Source organism: Notothenia rossii (genome assembly GCF_949606895.1).
Source record: "Notothenia rossii genome assembly, chromosome: 10".
Taxonomy (NCBI): domain Eukaryota; kingdom Metazoa; phylum Chordata; class Actinopteri; order Perciformes; family Nototheniidae; genus Notothenia; species Notothenia rossii.
In genome coordinates, this window is record NC_136908.1 from 15,430,527 (window position 1) to 15,448,378 (window position 17,852).

Sequence of the window (17,852 nt, forward strand, 5' to 3'; positions counted from 1 at the left end):
GGCCATTCATGTTCACTACAAGAGTCCACTTTTATAACTCTGAGATAAGATAAACGCATTCCACTGATGTTATGGTTAACTATAAGTAACTTTATTATTTCTTTCACCTTTCAAGATAAAGTATTACAAACAAAAGATAATAAATTAGGTGGTTCAAACATAAATGCTTACAGTCCACTCTACGCTCAAGTCTTTATATAGAGGAAACAACAGAGAAATAAATGGAAACAAAATGATATAACTATACATCAATGATTTTTCAAATAATTATACATATGGCAGATCATCCAAAATCTCATATTTCAAACAGGGCTTTTAAAATTGTACAGGGAAAATAATTTCTGTTAAAGCTGAACATCCAGCTTCCATGGTAACAGTACTGTGCACTTAATACAAAAGCATTCCACTAAATAGTAAACATAATTATAAACATGCATAGATTAACACGTGGAAATCAAGCCACATATATTTGACAAAAGGCAGAAATATTAACAGCCAACTTAGCTACAATATTTTAACCAGCGTCACAAAATAAAAACATAAATAAATAAATTGTGAATGCTTGCGTTTAAGTTGCCAATGCACTGCAGACCTAATTAATGAAAACAACTCAGTGAAAGAACAGGTAAAAAACACATTCAGATATGATGATTTAAGGTGATTTAAATGTTGATTCAGGTGTTTAAAATGTCTCATATTATTGCTCATTATGGGTACATTGTCCACCAAATGAGACTAACCTAGTGTAACAGACAGTTCCAAGCATAAGGTATGATTAAAATGACTATTAATATGCAGTAAGAATGGGCGGAACCATCAAGACTGCATATTAACATTCATATAACAGCAGCCTGCAGACCTAATGCACATGGATTTAAAGGCATATTTCATTCAAAGATTAACACCTGTCAAATCAATATGTCGAAACTAAACTACAGCAGAGTAGATTGTGTCCCTCTTGAAGTCAGAGCAGCAAGGGTTTCCAAATGAAAGTTGATGAAATTAAGCTCAACTGAAAATCTGCACGGTTAAACAGCCAGTTTTGCTTTCCTTAAATTTGGCCCGACTAAATCACACAGTTTTACAGTCTAAACAGTTTAAATAGTGTTAAGGGATTGACAAATAAGCATGTGTCACAAACCACACACACAGCAAGTCTTCATTCCTTCAGTTATAATCAGAAAACCGTACTGTAGAAAAAAGGAACAATAGATAAATGCTAAAAGATAATTTGATTAAGAAATCTTAACTCCATTTTTAAAGTCTTAGTCTTGAATTTAGACAGTAGATGTGGGTTTGATGCACCGGCTGTTTTTCTTTAGTTAACACCATCAGTCGTTCACTTGCATCTTTTATCGCAACTTGATAAACGGAGCCATAAAACAGTTTATTTGACTCCTCGGCAATCTAGTTATCTTTATTGAGGGCTGAACTGTCAGGGTCTTGTTAACTGCTCTGCAAGCTTTAGAAGGTCAAGCTGGAATTTTAAGTTGATCAATCATTGAGTGGAACAGAAAAAAATATGTTTTGATCCTTAGAGTAAATCTGCAGGTTTTCTAAAGACTCGAGGGACATTAGAATAAAACAGTTTTATGGAATGCTTTGCTTTTATGATAATACATTTTTTTTGTCTATGGAATGAATTTTGCTGCCAAGTCTGGATTTAATTAGAGTACAGTGGATCATTTAAAAAGAAAAAGCTCTGATTCCATATTCATGGAGAGCAGAGAAGAGCCCAAAAACAAATGAAAAAAATGAAAATGAAGACTAATGAAATAATTTCAGGTTTTCTGGTCCTCCATAATAACATGCATGTTCCGTTCTTCACCGCCCCACATGATTTCCTTCATTTCTGTCCATTCTTGCATCTTCCTCAGTCCACTTCCAACTCATCTCCAAGTGAGGGAATAGATAAACCACCTGGCGACTTGGTTGTTTTATTACATGGCTCATTTTAAAACCAGGTTTCAAATATTTAAGGCATTCTCAACATCATCTTGATTGTCTTTGGTCATGGTCAAGCCTCCACAGCTTTTGCAGGTATTTCCAAACTAGGCTCTATATTATATTTACAGTAAAAGTGAAAAGTCTGAGGAAAAAAGACCACTGCTATTATTCTGCTGCTGCAGCCAGAGGACAGGCTTCCTGATGTCGGTGGGAAATCTCCAATGGTGTGACTATGCAGAATTTATGGTGTGACTTTCAGACATAATATAGACAGGCCCTAGTTTTCTCTTTGGCCACAGTCCTGAGTATCATTCATGGGAAAGCAACTTTACAGGAACTGAAATATACTATTTAAAATGCAGTGTAGAAACAAGGAAGACAACTGTAGATTCCAGCAGCCTAAATGGATGTCAATTAGCCTTTAACTTCATATAGAGGCCAGCTAGCAGTCAGTCAGAACAGCAGTGGGCTTCTAACAGATACATTAAAGTTGTCTTAGTTCCTCTGAGTCAATGGGACGTAAGTGTTGTGTTAATAGTGGCTTTGGGAGACTACAGGGAGGAGCACTTAGAAGTTCTGTTGTCTTCTCTTCTTGGCATCCATGGCATCCAGGATGGGCTGCCTTTTGGCGGTGTAGCGCTGCCGGAGCTCCTCAATCTCCCGCTCCATCATCGGATCCAAGGCTGTCAGGCGCAGCTGCAACTCCTCAAAGTCCAAATTCTTCAGCTAGGTGAAAACGCACACATACAAAAAAACACAAAGACAAAACACAAGATGGATGAGTCGATTTCAGGGTAAGAACAGATTCTGTTTTGCAATTTTCCCACAAAGGCACTGCAGTTTATTCCTTTAGTTCAACTTCTGCTTTATTAAAGCAGAGCCATCACATGCTCATGGAAGACGTTACTCACAAAGTCAAAGTCTCCGTCCTGAGGCACCTTCCAGTTGTCAGGGAAGACGTTCTTGGACTGGATGTGGTAGCCAGGCTGCTCCTGCGGCTGGTTGTGGTTGTAGTTCTCCTGCTGCTGCGCTGCCTTGTTGGAGTCCTGCTTGTCGAAATAGTCCATGAAGGACGGACGCATTGGCTGCTGGGGGGTGGGGTGCCCTGTGGAGGAAGTAGAGATTAATTTGTCTCTTTAGTTAGTAGGTGATTTCGCCTTTCCATCCCCCCTGTATGACAGTATTAATAAACATAACAGCTGATAACAATGAGAATGCTTGATTACAGCAAATACATCATACACACTATTATTTTGGTTAACATTGACATAACGGTTATTCAACACAATATTATAAGACAAAAGCATCATAATCACTTCAATTATATAAACGTTTCATCATGATAATCGTGTTTTCATAACCGATGAAAGCCAACATCGTAGTTAAAAATACATTTTAATTTACGGCCCGTCCCTAAGCCTTCATATATATATATATATTTTTTAAATAAACAGCAAGGTTTGGTAGAAACTCAAATTCAATTATTTCTAAACTCAGTGAATTAACATTGTGTGTGTGCTCACTTCTCATGGATCCCTGGTCTTCATCGTCATCATCATCGTCATCACTGTTGATGACCATGGTGCCGAGGTCTGACTCCAGCATGGTGCTGCCATGTTCGATCATTGTCTGCGCCCCGTCACTCATGGTGCTGGTGGCCCGCATGGTCCCTGCACCCTCTGAGCCCGACTTCACCATAGTGTGAGAGTCCACCTCCGTCTCCTCCTCCTGGAGAACATTAAGTCATAAGGCATCAACAAATAGCCGTCCAAACAAAGTTAATATCGTTGTTTAGATGTCAGCATACGTACAGAGTTGTCGTCCTCCTCCTCAAGCTCTCTCTGCTGCTCCTGCTGCCTCTTTGCTTTCATCTCCATGGACTCAGTAATCAGGTCCCTCAGGATTGAGACCGGCTTGGCCTGGCTGACAAACTGGTGCTGGACATTCACAAGAGCAGTTTTTTGTTAACGTGAGGTGACTCAATTGTATGAAAGGTAATTTTGCCTTATATTATATTATTATGGCTATGAAATAACTCCTTGACTAAATTAGGCAATAAGCATCTAATTGAATGGTGTAGTTAAATGAATAAATATAGTTTTAGACTGTTATGTATTCAAGAAGACACTTTTTCAAGCTATTTCCATTTATGATGTTGCACTTGCATGTCCTATGTGACAGTCTCTCCTATTGCATACAGCTTTAGCGTTGTGTTTATGTGTGTGTGCTTCCTTCCTCTAACCTGTAGGAGCTGTGTTGCGGTCGCCCTCTGCTCTGGATTCTTAACCAGACACTTCTTGACAAAGTCTGTGAATTCATCTGACCAAAGCTCCGGCTTCCTGAATGTCGGAGGAGGGTTGGTGGGGATCATGAAGATCGCCTGTAGGAACACAAATAGGTTTTAAAAGTCAGGTGGAATACCAAAATAAAATATTTATGACACAATCATGTCAGAGGCTTGTTCTTTGTTCTTAAAATCTTAAATATCTAGAGCTGAGTATTTGAGACTAATCACAAATGATTCAACAAACTATTTATTTACACTTACTCTCATGGGATGGATGTCAGCATAGGGAGGTTTGCCCTCTGCCATCTCTATGGACGTGATGCCCAGGGACCAGATGTCAGCCACACAGTTGTAGCCGATCTCCTGGATCACCTCAGGGGCCATCCAGAACGGAGTACCTATCACAGTGTTTCTCTTTGCCATAGTGTCCTTCAGAGATAAACAGACAAAGCTGTTATTATTGTGAAATTCAAGGTTTTGAACATTTGACAAGAACAATAACTTTATGTCAAACAAATGCTAAAATGTTACCGTTAGTTGTCCTGCAACGCCAAAGTCTGCCAGTTTGGCGTGTCCCTCAGTGTTGAGCAGGATGTTTCCTGCCTTGATGTCTCGATGGATCTTCCTCATGAAGTGAAGGTATTCAAGACCCTTAAGTGTCGACTTTAGGATAGTAGCAATCTCCTCCTCTGTCAACTAATAGGAGAAGCAAAACACAGGGATGAACCAAGATCTGGGAGTAAACAATATTTTTTATATTTCCCTCACAGAGACAAAAAAGTCGGTCTACTGTGATTTCCAGAAAATTAATTACACCAAAGAAAAAACAATAGCGGTATAATAAAAAAAAAAAACCATTAGCTCTAAGTAAAGGAAATATAAACTGATGATATGGGAATGTGAACAACCAATTAATTTTAGTACAGTCTGCCACACACTGCCTCTGTGAGCACCCACCGTCTTGTTGCGCAGTCGGATGATGTCAGACACAGAGCCGGCTCCACAGTACTCCATGACAATCCACAGGTCTGTGTTCTTGAAGTAGCTGCCATAGTACTTCACTACGTAAGGGCTAAGAGGAAATGAAAATTAAAAGGGTTATCAAGAGAGAACCCAACATTTTGCTTACAACAAAAATAGCAGAAGTGGGAAAACTCCATAGATCAAGACACAGAGAGCTGAAGTTGGTATCATCTAACCAGTGTTTAAAAATCCAATATCTAACATAAAGCAAAGTAACCTATGGAAGCAAATAAGAAACGTTGAGCAATTTAAGGATGTATTAGCCTATTTGTGCACAAAGACTAACTCGGTAATACATGGAAAATGTTGTTCTGATGGTCAAGTCTTGTAATCTGGTAATGGTACAATTTCACAAATATAAAGTACTTATCCAACAATACAACTTTAAAATGTAGTACAATAAGAACATATTTTGAAATGTTCCTTAAAAAAGGTCCCATGACATGCTTTTCCGTTTATTAGCGTTTTTATGCATGTAAACAGTCTGCAAAGTCACAAACCCTCAAAGTACACCCTGTAGCGACTAAAACTCTAATACAGAAAATACCTGTCTATGAACACAGAACACCAGGTTGGAGATTTTTCTTTTTCCATCTTGGTCATAGTGACGTAACGCCGAACAAATTGACCAATTGGACCAATCCGCGGAGCTCCACACACACACACACACACACACACACACACACACACACACACACACACACACACACACACACACACACACACACACACACACACACACACACACACACACACACACACACACACACACACACACACACACACACACACACACACACACACACACACACACACACACACACACACACACACACACACACACACACACACACTTATCTTTTCTCAGCCGCGGCTCCGCGGATCTCCGCACACACACACACTCACAGCCTGACTGAGTTCCGCTGTGTCTCGCTGTCTCTCAGACCCCACGCAGCAACCAGGAAACGACACCAGTAATCCAGCTCACACTGTCCGCTCCTCGAGCCTCAAAGGGCAGAGCAGCGAGCCCGGCAACGACCCGCCAACACGGCACCCAGACCCCACGCAGCATTCTCATCTGTATGTCATTACTGGTGTCATTTTCTGGTTGCTAACAAATGCCATTGTAACACATAAACACTGGTGTCCAGCTGTAGTGGGTGAGATGACCAATCAGAGTACAGTGGGCTCATAGGGAGGGGGGGGGTCAGGAGCTCCAACAAGGCGTGTAGGACAGAGAGTGAATACACATACTATACAGAGATGCTGGGTGTTTCTCAATGTCGAGGACGCTTCCTTGGTAGGACATGTCTTCCAAGTCAGGTCCTTCAGAAGCAAGAATCCTTCCTAGCCTCGGAAAACAAAGAATGGTGGAACAGGCTAACAGGTTTGCAGGTGTGCGTCATATGCGAGGCCCAGCCTTAAGTGGAGCGCAATTTCCGCCAAAGATTTTGGAAATTGGTTTGTGCGCAAAGCATTGTGGGGATTTTAAGACCGCGGAGGATACACATGTGCAGCCTCGAAATTTCGAAGGACGCCGGCCTCAGTAGAATTCCAAGGATCCTGGACATTGGAACAGTCCTTCGGCGGGACTCGAGGATGTAGCATCCTTGAAATAGTGGATCTGGAGGAGCCTTCCTCGACATTGAGAAACACCCGCTGTATGAGAAAACCAATGTGATTTTGGAACATTGAACAATGTAAATCTATTCTAGTAGACCTCAACAATAGAGTTATGATCAGTAGAAATGGCCATGTCATGGGACCTTCAAGTTAGTTGCTGGGCTCAAACGGGATAATCTAATCTCCGCGCACCTGTCACACTGCTGCATGATAGAAATCTCCTTGATGATCTCCTGCAGGTCAGATTCCACAGGAACCTGCTTGATAGCGACCACCTGGCCTGACTCCTTATGGATGGCTTTGAACACACTGCCATAGGAACTAAACAAACACACAAAAGTTTCATTGACATGTTATTATTTATTACTGATATTATTAACAAATTGATGCACTACACAAATAAATGAGGTGGTGCATCAAAGTAAAGACAGTCTGAGAATGGATTTAAAATAGTTTCAGCAGAAGTGGAAACAGAGATTAGTCATGACAACATCTTACCCTTCACCGAGTTTCTCTAAAACATCAAACACTTCCTCTGGTTGTTTGGTCAAACTGTCTTCACTCAGCTTTTTCAGCTTGCTGGAAAGAAAATCGAACAAATCAATTGTTGCTGAGTATAATAGTCGACTTAACAAGTAGTGACACAAAACTAAAACAATATACAACAGGAGCATCTGAAATCAAAATAAAGGTGCTTTCCCCTTTGATTGTTCTAGTTTATATTATACTTAATATAATTTCCAATGTGAACTACATACATTGAATGTATTTTAGTTTTGGGATCTGATAGGCACTAATCAAACCCTCTAAATATATAATTATCATCTTAATGTGATAGGGTATATCTTTTCACAACTTTCTAACATTATGCAGACAAAAGCAATCTTTTTAGGGTTATATTCAAATTATCTTTAGTTGCAGCCCTAATCGGACACCTCATACGTGAATGCATCAATGTTAAGGTTTCTTACATCTTTTATCAAACTTCCTGTAGGCTATAGTTAGGTGTAATGGATAGGAGAATATCCACTAGTTATGTTATTGATAACAGATATTTCTCCCTGTTAGGTTAAAGATAAGCTTAAGTTAAGATAAACTTTATGGATCCCAATTTGGAAATGTTTTCGTCACAGCAGCATGTATGAGACATTGACCGTGAATTAGAAGTAAAACAAATTAAAGTAAGATCAAATAAAAACAGTTAAGATAAACATATCAGCATTAGAAGATTAACAAAACTGCGAATATAAATATCAATGAGGAATTATATATATGCATAGAGTATATCTATTGAATACACAATATAAATACAAATGTGATGGGGTATTTCCATATACAAATGTACAGGATTAAATGCAGTGTACACTACGATAGGCCAGTTTCTTTACAGAAACAGTTGTGGTAGGAAGACAACCACATAAATCACCATGGCACCAATGAATAAGATGGTTGCCAAGGATACTTGCTTGTTTAAACTAACACACAATTCATTATGGAACAAGGTAATGTAATTAATGTCCAAATAGATCCACATGTTCCCTAAAGTGCGCTAACAAACAGTTACAAGTTACCGAACAACCAAACAAGCTAGAAAACTATTCTTGTGACAGGGCTTGTGATTTTGGTCAAAAGTTCACTGTTAATTTTCTTAACTAAGTGAAAAGTGTGACAGAAAACTGTAAAAGCTAACTAAGAAAGCATCGGCTAGCTGAGCTACCGCCTACGTTAGCCTTTTAGCTAGCTAGTTAAAGCAGCTTTAAACCAGTCGGCAGAGCACAAACCTTTTGGGCGCAGTTGGCTCCATGATGGGTGACTTTAAAGGAAGAAAGGGAGCAAACTAATAATCTAGTAATGGCAATTTTTGGGCCAATAGTCAAGATGTGAACATTGTCGACAACAGTCGTTGTTGTCAAAAACTAGTGCGGGGCCAGCTGAGTGTCCGTCAGATGATGGACAGTTTGAGAACACACATTTCCGACAGCGTCCTCTGTTGGACCGGAGTACAAAACGTAATGTATGCCTTAGTAGAAACAGTAAATTAGCTGCAATATATTTATTTAATTCAGCCTGTTTAGAGTAGACTCTTCTTTCGTTTACGGATGTTAACTGTTCCACATGCACTTTGAGGAGAAACAGTCATTACACGGAATAAATGCGATCAATGTTTACATTAGAAATCATTATAGAGGTGGAAGAAGTACTTAGATCTTGTACTTCAATAAAAGTACCAGAATGTAGGAACAAAGCTTCTGTTTTTATAGTCATACATCATTGGGGAAAAAGGGAAAAGTGCTTGACGTGAAGTAGTATCTTCTGACCTATCGCATACGACGTTGTTCCGAGGTGGCCGCCTGCGGTTGTACGCATGCGCACAGTGATGGGAATTCCGGCTCTTCTTGGTGAGCCGGATCATTTGGCTCGGCTCACCAAGAAGAGCCGGCTCTTTCGGCTCCCAAACGGCTCTTCAGTTTACCACATATTAAATCAAATGTAGCCCTGTTTTGACTAATGATTTATATGTGTACACATATATCACTTAAATTATTCAATACATCCTTTGTACTGAAGTATTCAAAAGTACAAATTACATGTTTAATATAAATGATTTGCTGTGGCCAAATGTTTTCATTGCATTTACAGACCCTTGTAACTCTCTGATACCACCCCATGAATGCACTGACTTGCTTGTAGAACAAGGCTACACAAAGCAGATAGCAACACCTATACAAACTTAAGCATCGACATTTTAAAAAAGGGGCTACTGTATCGACATTTTAAAATTATATTTAAAGAAAAGGCCCTGACAAAACAGCAGGGATCTATTTCAGTAACTATTAATTATAGAAAAAAAGACAGCAACAGCTGACATCAAATCTTTGCTGAGCCTAAGGGTAATCATAAATAAATAACATAGTGAAAATAAATATATTGCAATGCTCAAAACAGCAGCATCCAACCGTCTCTAATCATAAAAAAAAACATAATACAAATAAATGTATTGCAATGCTCAAAACAGCAGCATCCAGCAGTCTCTAATCCTTGGATATTACATGTCACTGCATGCATGCACGGAACAGCTGTAGCGCGGAGATCATCATATCATTCTGGTATTACTTAACAAAAAAAAAAAAAACCGTCTCGTTCGCGGGCGGGAGCCGGCTCACGTCGTTCACTGAAAAAAGCGGCTCTTTGAGCCGGCTCGTTCGCGACCAACACATCACTACCGCACACAGAGCAGTGCGTGCGAATGTGAAGAAAGATAAGTAAACAGTTAGCTTTTTAATAACGGTGAGTTGTCGTATTTATTTATTTAATATATTTTCCTTTAGTTCATATGATACTGATACTGCATGTTACGATTGGGTTAAGACTTTTGTTGTTCACTGCGTATGCCGAATGTGGCAGTTCAGGCTAATCATGTAGATACCACCATGCTCTTTCTGTGTTAGCATGCTGTAACATTACAGATGTTGCTTCTCCTTTCCTTTGTAGGGATAACATGGACCCACAGAAAGATGCTCAACCGCCTAAACAGCAACCTATGATCTACATATGCGGAGGTACGTTACAGTTTGTGTTGTGATGATTGCAGAATGAGCCGAAGTCACAGCGTCTACGGCTAACGATGCTAACGTTACTTGGAGCTGTTACATTTAATTACATTACATATCTGCCAATCAGTGGTGTACTGTAGCTACATACAAACTTGAGGTACTTGTACTTGAATTGAGTATTTATATTATATGCTAGTTTATACTCTACTACAATTCAGAGGCTAACAGAGGTGGAAGAAGTACCCTCATTCATTTCTTAAGTATTTTTTGATTATTTATTATATTTCATATCATTATTCTACATCTGCAAAGTAACTAAAGGTATACAATAAATATAGTGGAGTAAAAATACAGTTTTCCAATTGTAGTGGGGTATATGTAGAAAGTAGCAAAAATAGAACTATCAAGTAAAGTACAAGTACTTCAAACTGTACTTCAGTGAATGTACTTGCTTGCTTTATACCACTTGAGATAAAAATCGTACTTTATACTGCGCTACATATTAATCAAGAACTCGTTGCTTTGAGGAATGAGATTAAACAAAAAAAATTAAAGAATCAACAACAAGTTTATCGTATATATTATTCAAAGGTGCAGATACAACTTTATTGATCCCATTGTTACCTGTCAATATATAAAGTATGTCTATACTTCCTCAAAACTTATGATCCAATAATATAATAAGTATTATTCTGAAACGAGTCATTCTGCATAATGAATACTTTACCATTGAGCTCTTTATTTTTATCTGATGCTTATAATTTTGTATTTTTACTTAAGTAACAACTGGACTTTATCGTGTAACAGACATGTTCAACACTGTAGTATTACTACTTTACTATTACTACTACTAAGTATAAGATCAGAGTACATTGTCCACTCTGCTGTTAGTACTGCTATCTCTATTTCTGTTACGGTGTACTACTACAGTATAATTACACACAGTTTTAGTAGATCAAGATAGTACGATTTTTGATGTTATATCTACCAAACAATTGTCAAATATTAATAAAGACCTATAATCATGTGTTCCAAATAATACATGATATAAGGGCTAAAGCTAGGATAGGTGAAGTATTTTTGAAACAATTCTGGATGTGTTTGTCGAAATTCTCCTCACATCCGGACAACAATCAATAAATAAAATATTAAGACAAAAATAACAAATCTTGAACCATAGGCCTTTGCAATAAGTTTGTCAACATGTTATTAAGCCCAAATGAGAATGATTGGACTGTCTAACTTCAAACCCACCTGACTCCTACCCGCGCAAACTTGTTGCGCGTCAACGAAGTCTTCCACAAGATGTTAGCTTGACAGCTGTGAGTACATTACAATAGATTTGTTCATTCTTTAGCTCCGTTTTGATATGTTTACCTTCATAAAGATACTTTTTTTAATTCTGCTTTGGAGGGAGGCTTAAAGAGACGTGTTTGCCAGCTTGGCGACTTCCACGCTAAATTTAGCAACTTTAGAGCTAGTGCTGCTAGCTACTTTTATTGGAAGAGAGTTGTCAAAACTGGGCTGGTGTTTTTAGGTTGGATAATAAAAACCAAGCTTTAATTAACTTTTTTGAAGTTTATATTATTATGTAATGCTAAGACCACATTTGATTACTCTCAAAAGTAAGACTTAACATATAAAATAAACCCCCAACAACCAACTATGGATACAAAGCTCAATAGGCAAAAACTGAAAAATGTGCAGACTTATAACAGATGTTGATATATCTGCAACAAGGTTATATATCAGCCTGATAGATTATCATTTAGATCTACAAGGTTTTTATGGATACACTTGACATTTTCTGTAACATTTTTTCTTCATTTGCAGAATGTCACACTGAAAATGAAATTAAGGCCCGTGATCCAATCCGATGCAGAGAGTGCGGTTACAGGATCATGTACAAGAAGAGAACAAAGAGATGTATCCTTTTTAAATGTTATTCTAAAAATGTAATATTATGTGATGGCAAAAGGCTTTTTATTACAAATCAATGTATTAACTGAATACTATAATACTGTCCATTTCCTTGACTCTTTGATTACAGTGGTTGTCTTTGATGCCCGCTGAAGAAGAGAAGAGGGAGCCCTTTTGATTTTCTCTCATGTGTACTTTTTTTTTTTTTTTAACATTGTAAATAATTACACTGACAACTCCATGGGATCTAACCTCCAGTCCTGGCTCCAGATCTCTGCATTTTGGTTAAAGCTCAGCATTTTCATTGCCACACAAAGTGTACTGTTCATTAATAAATGAAAGGTTTCTGTTTATTAAAAAAATATTTTCAATGACCTAGACTGTTCACAATTTTTGTTCATTTGATTGCATGATTCATACATCTTTTCACCTACGTATCCTCACTACCCTTAACAAGTCAGACATTATCACATTTGAATGATAACATCCAGATGGATATAAAAATATTTGCAGTTCTAACTTTTCCTCTGTTCTTTTACATTATTATTTAGTTTGTTTGCGCTATAATAAAGGGATTAAACCATTTTATTATTTAGTTGTAAGATGTTCCAACATCTTGATATCCCTTTAAACAAACTCAATGTGATGTGACCCCTGCTGGTTGCATACGTTTACCACTTTTAACTAGTTTAACCAATGACTGATTTAAAAAAGAAAGATTAAATCAATACTGAAATATCATTAGGGATCCCTTAATTGCAATAACAAACGTATATAAAAACTGAGTTTGAATTACACATAAAAGAATTACCATAATTTGGTGAATATAAATAATATCTAAAGAAGATTGTGCTAGTTCTAGTCAAATAGAGACATACTTAAAGCTTTGCTTCTGCTTTTGATAAGGCGTAAAGAGCAAATATTCAGTACCTTAACTTGATCATTTGCAAATAAAGGAGCATAAAACAATAAATCACCAAAACTGCAACAGTTTGTTTTCCTGTTATTTCACAAGTCCAATGCTTCTGTATCTGTCCATTTGTTTATTCAGTAGTTTAATATTTCTGTCCGTTTTCCTGTATGTCACCAGCCAGCAGAGCCCTTTACTCTGAGGTCTAATCCGAGGCTCTCCCATCAGATCCTGCTGCAGCACTGCATCGCTGTGGCACTTCCCCCCATCTGTGACGTCACCTCCGACACCTCATCCAGGAGGCGTGCCCATCAGAAATCCCCAGCCAGGCAGGCTCAGATGTAGCTGCAGCTCTGCGAGAGAGAGAGAGAGATAGGCAAAGACAGGGAGGGAGGAAGAGTTTAACACACTGCGGAGGGAGTACAGCCATGGGGAACGCACAGGACAAACCCCCAGGCAGCGGAGGAGGGGGCGGTAGATCGGACCAGGCCGCAGCGGGGAGCGGGACACGAAGCCGGGGCGGCGCAGAAAAGCCCAACCGAGCTCCGGGGAAGGGGGTGGTGAACGGCTCACAGAGGGAAAACAGCCCTGCTGGTGGACAACAGCGGCAGGACAGCCCTGCAGTGGACACAAGTTATCTGGATGCCCCTGCTGGAGCCCTGCCTCCTCACCTGGCCCGGCTCAAGAACGCAGGGAACCACCTCTTCAAAAATGGACAGTTTGGGGACGCCTTGGAAAAATACACACAGGCCATTGATGGCTGTGCTGAAGCAGGTAGGGTGTGAAGTAAAGTGAATAATATGTTGTGTATTTCGTCCGAGAATTCATAGCATGAGCAGCATTTTATCAGAGCAGAAACACCTCTGTTGATTAGGCTAGTTTAGGTTTTAAATTATATTTTAAATCTCAGACATTTTAGATTTGTAGAAGCAATCCGGAGTTATTAATGTTGACGTAGACATGATCAAGTACAATAAAAATAACCTGATTTGACCTCGTCAGGGTGAATACAGTTTCATTCTGAATGAGAGCTTAATGTCGTAGTAAATTAAAGTATCACGAAAGAGGTTTATGTGCTTGATTAATCAATTAGTCATTATCTTGTCTATGAAATGAAAATAGTGAAAATGCCCATGACTATTTCATAAAGCAGATGTTTAAATATTCAAAGTTCTTATTTCGGCTGACCCACAGCTCAAAGATATTTGTTTTTTTTAATTATAGAGATTACACCAAATGTCATCTGAGAAGATGGATTCTGTAAATTCCAGACTTATCCTTTAATAAACAAGGATCATACAATTAACACTGTTATGATACTCTTACAGCATATTTTCCCCTTCATAGCTGTTTTAAAGCAATCTTTAGAATGAAAATGTGTCACTGCTGTGTTTTTGGTTGGCGACAAGGTCTTCTTAGGCAACTTTAGAGGAAGTCAAGTCAATGATGTAGCAACAACAACAAATGGGTTGCACAGGGACAGAGAGAAAGCCTCTCTAGCATCTCTGTTTGTAAGGGGTATCAGATAAAAGTTGACTCAGTGTCTTGGCGTCACAATCCACAGTATCCCATGTCAATTTGAAATGCATCATGCCTTTCATGCTGCACTGTTTCCCATTCTTTTTGGCCTTCGTTATGTTAATGATTATAGATAAGTACAGGTCATTTTTCATATCTATCACCTGTGTGAATTAGTGACGTCGTCCTCACAAGTTTCTAGTCTAACATCGCCATCATTGTTGATTTGTGAATGCAGTGTTGGCACGAGACAACACTGCTGACCGTAGATAGAGTAGAATGTGCTGGTGCATGGGGGCTTTTAGGTGAGATTGAATGTCATGCTGCACCTTTAAGAGTACGCAGCCAACTTTACTCTCGTAGCTGGCAAGATGAATAGTCTTTTCTGCAGCACCGGAGACAGGCTGACAACACTTAATTTCATAGCACACTAAACAGAGAGTACCCTCAAAGGAAAGCATAGAACACAATATTTGATCAAGTCTTTTTTCTTATTGTAAAAACACAATCAGTAGGAGTGTCAGCATTGTCGACATCAGTTTCTAGGCACTGAAGCAGCACATAATAACTGATGCTCCACTGGCGGTTTTAAAGCTGCTGTTGAGGCTCAGAGAAGAAAGGATAGGGCGAGAAAGCATTCCATCATTTATCTGTCGACCCCTCAGAGCCTCAGCATCTCAGGACAGTCTACATTTTAAACGTCACCAACATACATCACTTTACAAGCATTGTTTCTTCAGATAAGTGTGATGTATTTGTTTCCTGCAGGCATCGATAGTCCAGAAGACTTGGGCATCCTCTACTCGAACAGAGCAGCCTGTTTCCTGAAGGACGGAAACAGCACAGAATGCATACAGGACTGTACCAAGTACGTAGACTCCATCTATTCTATAGTCAATCAATACATCTCTTTCTGGCTGTTTTTTAAGGAGTACTCAACAGACTTAGCATTGCACTGGCACCTTCATAACCCACAATGAAATGCTATGCTAGTATTGGCTAATGTAGCATTGCCCATCTAGCTTCAAGCAGAGATGAGAAGTGGGCTATTTAGGTCTGGTAATCTCACTTATTTGTTCTCCACTCCCCCACATTGCTTCCTTTTCTAACTTCTAACTATGACATCACTTGAGTCAGTTTATCCACAAAAGGCTTTATTTGCAGTCGTTCTAACAAGCACAATTTGATGTATAAAATCTGTGGAGTTCCTCCTCTCAAAATATAAATGTCAGCTTATGTAGTTAATTTAAATGTCATTACAACAGGTAAGCTTGTATGACTTAAGTATCAGTTAATAGAATATCAACACACTATGTGAGTATTTGTAGTGTCACATGTTTATGAATGGAGAGCTACAGATCAGCAAGGTTACACTAATGACACGGCATGTCGGTGCAGACAGTTTTATCCTCTGTTTCTGTGTGTCTCTGATCCTCTTAGGGCTTTGGAGCTGCAACCCTTTTCCTTGAAGCCCCTGCTACGCAGAGCTATGGCCTATGAGACATTGGAGCGCTACAAAAAGGCCTACGTGGATTATAAAACCGTCCTGCAGGTAGACACCGGGGTGCAGTCGGCTCGCGACAGCGTCCACAGGTCAGCTGAAAACCGTCGCACATCTCACACTTTAGCTATTGTTTTGTTGAGACATTAACACAACCTTTTTCAATGCCAGTTTTATGTAGAGTTACACTGTACACAATGCATTAAATAAAGGTTTAAGAGAGTATTAATTGGGCATGATTAAGTTCTGATAATTTGCACATTGTCATACCTTCAAACACAGATGAAACGGCTCCTCTTATGTAAGAGAAAATGTGGTTTAAAGTATTATTCTTCTAATCACACATTTAAAGTATTTATTTTCACCATCTACAATAAGTCAGGTTTACATTAAGGAAGTCACAAGTCAAAAACACGCTTTTGAATATGAGTAGTCGAAAGACCACATCCTCAAAAAATGGAGGTGTTACTTAATGTATCTATACTTGTCTGTATATTTCTCCTAAATTCGGCAAAAGTCAGAATATGATAAGTAATACTTAAACATAACATTTCCGAAGTTATTGCCTGTATGTAAGTAATCAACAGTGGAAGTTTCATGTTTCTTTCTATTAGTTAAAATAACTTATTAACCTGTTTTGTCTCCTCTTTAATCATCACGTTCCAGTCTGACTACACTACAGACTCAAAACATATTATTATAAAGTTAGTGTGTAGTATGTATCATCACATTTGAAAGGGCCTACTTACCTAAATCCACCCACACAGGTGATTTCACTCTCTCTGGCTAATCTGCTAAAATGAAGGTGAGGGCTTTTTCACAGCAGACACATTGACACGTCTTGGTACAAAGACAACACATGTTAATAGTAAATTGATGACTTAACCCTGCAGCGGTTGCGGCATTGATCTAGCTATTTATAAAACACTTTTTTGTGCTTACGCTGCATGTTTTACTCCCTGTGTCCTCTGCTAGGATCACCAAGATGCTTATTGATGAGGAAGGACCCCAGTGGAGAGAGAATCTTCCAGAAATTCCCACCGTCCCTCTGTCCGTGCAGCTGGAACACAGAGACAAACCAGTCAGCGCTGAAGTAGCTCAGGCCCGAGCCGCCAGAGCAGCGCAGGACGAGGGTCAGTGGCATCTTAGCTTAGTGCGGACTCATTTAAAAATACAAACCTGTGCTAAGTGGATTTATAACCTCCTAGTCTTTCTCCTAAACCGTTGACAAGCTACTCACTCTCTACAGGGTGATAGCTATCGCTGTAATGCATAACTGCTATTCCAGATCGCTCCTTTTTTAAGAGGAGAGATCTGGAACCGTTTATTTGTTCTTACTTGGACAATAGTTGTTGTTTTTTAATGTCATTTTTAACTAGTAGTGACCCAAGGGAGACAATGTCTATAACAGACAGCAGCATACACAACAAATATAGTTACAGACAAAAATAAAAAAGGGTTAAGAATACTGACCTCACCTCAAAAAAGAAATGGAATGGTCAGTTTTGTCACCATGTAAATACAAACTTACTTTGGATCTAAAAGCATTTAACGTGATCATTTTATCCA

The 17,852-nt window shown here is 38.9% G+C and overlaps 3 protein-coding genes across 4 annotated transcripts in view; 2 read left to right on the top strand and 1 right to left on the bottom strand.

Moving 5' to 3' along the window:
* Window positions 1-69: 69 nt before the first annotated feature.
* Window positions 70-8,882, bottom strand: stk3 (serine/threonine kinase 3). 2 transcript variants are annotated; one of them, XM_079653527.1, is made up of 11 exons: window positions 8,662-8,882; window positions 7,379-7,459; window positions 7,073-7,201; window positions 5,192-5,306; window positions 4,766-4,930; window positions 4,496-4,663; window positions 4,190-4,327; window positions 3,759-3,884; window positions 3,471-3,675; window positions 2,859-3,052; window positions 70-2,667 (listed from the first exon to the last, which is right to left on the bottom strand). In XM_079653527.1, the coding sequence occupies exons 1-11, from the start codon at window positions 8,682-8,684 to the stop codon at window positions 2,515-2,517; spliced, it is 1,497 nt and encodes a 498-aa protein (XP_079509653.1). In that variant the 5' UTR covers window positions 8,685-8,882; the 3' UTR covers window positions 70-2,514. The 2 variants fall into 2 exon arrangements, with proteins under 2 accessions (XP_079509653.1, XP_079509652.1); XM_079653526.1 differs by having other exon boundaries at window positions 70-2,673; window positions 8,662-8,880.
* A 1,158-nt stretch (window positions 8,883-10,040) lies between these two features.
* Window positions 10,041-12,728, top strand: polr2k (RNA polymerase II, I and III subunit K). The gene is made up of 4 exons (XM_079655316.1): window positions 10,041-10,168; window positions 10,373-10,440; window positions 12,268-12,360; window positions 12,485-12,728. Exons 2-4 carry the CDS (start codon window positions 10,380-10,382, stop codon window positions 12,505-12,507), a joined length of 177 nt encoding a protein of 58 aa, XP_079511442.1. The 5' UTR covers window positions 10,041-10,168; window positions 10,373-10,379; the 3' UTR covers window positions 12,508-12,728.
* Window positions 10,096-17,852, top strand: part of spag1a (sperm associated antigen 1a) — a 16,448-nt gene continuing 8,691 nt past the window's right edge. The window contains exons 1-6 of the mRNA XM_079655311.1: window positions 10,096-10,168; window positions 10,373-10,440; window positions 13,445-14,038; window positions 15,551-15,650; window positions 16,223-16,375; window positions 17,259-17,416. Coding sequence (XP_079511437.1) covers window positions 13,693-14,038; window positions 15,551-15,650; window positions 16,223-16,375; window positions 17,259-17,416 — 757 coding nt within the window. The 5' untranslated portion in view covers window positions 10,096-10,168; window positions 10,373-10,440; window positions 13,445-13,692. The remainder of the gene's footprint in view (window positions 10,169-10,372; window positions 10,441-13,444; window positions 14,039-15,550; window positions 15,651-16,222; window positions 16,376-17,258; window positions 17,417-17,852) is intronic.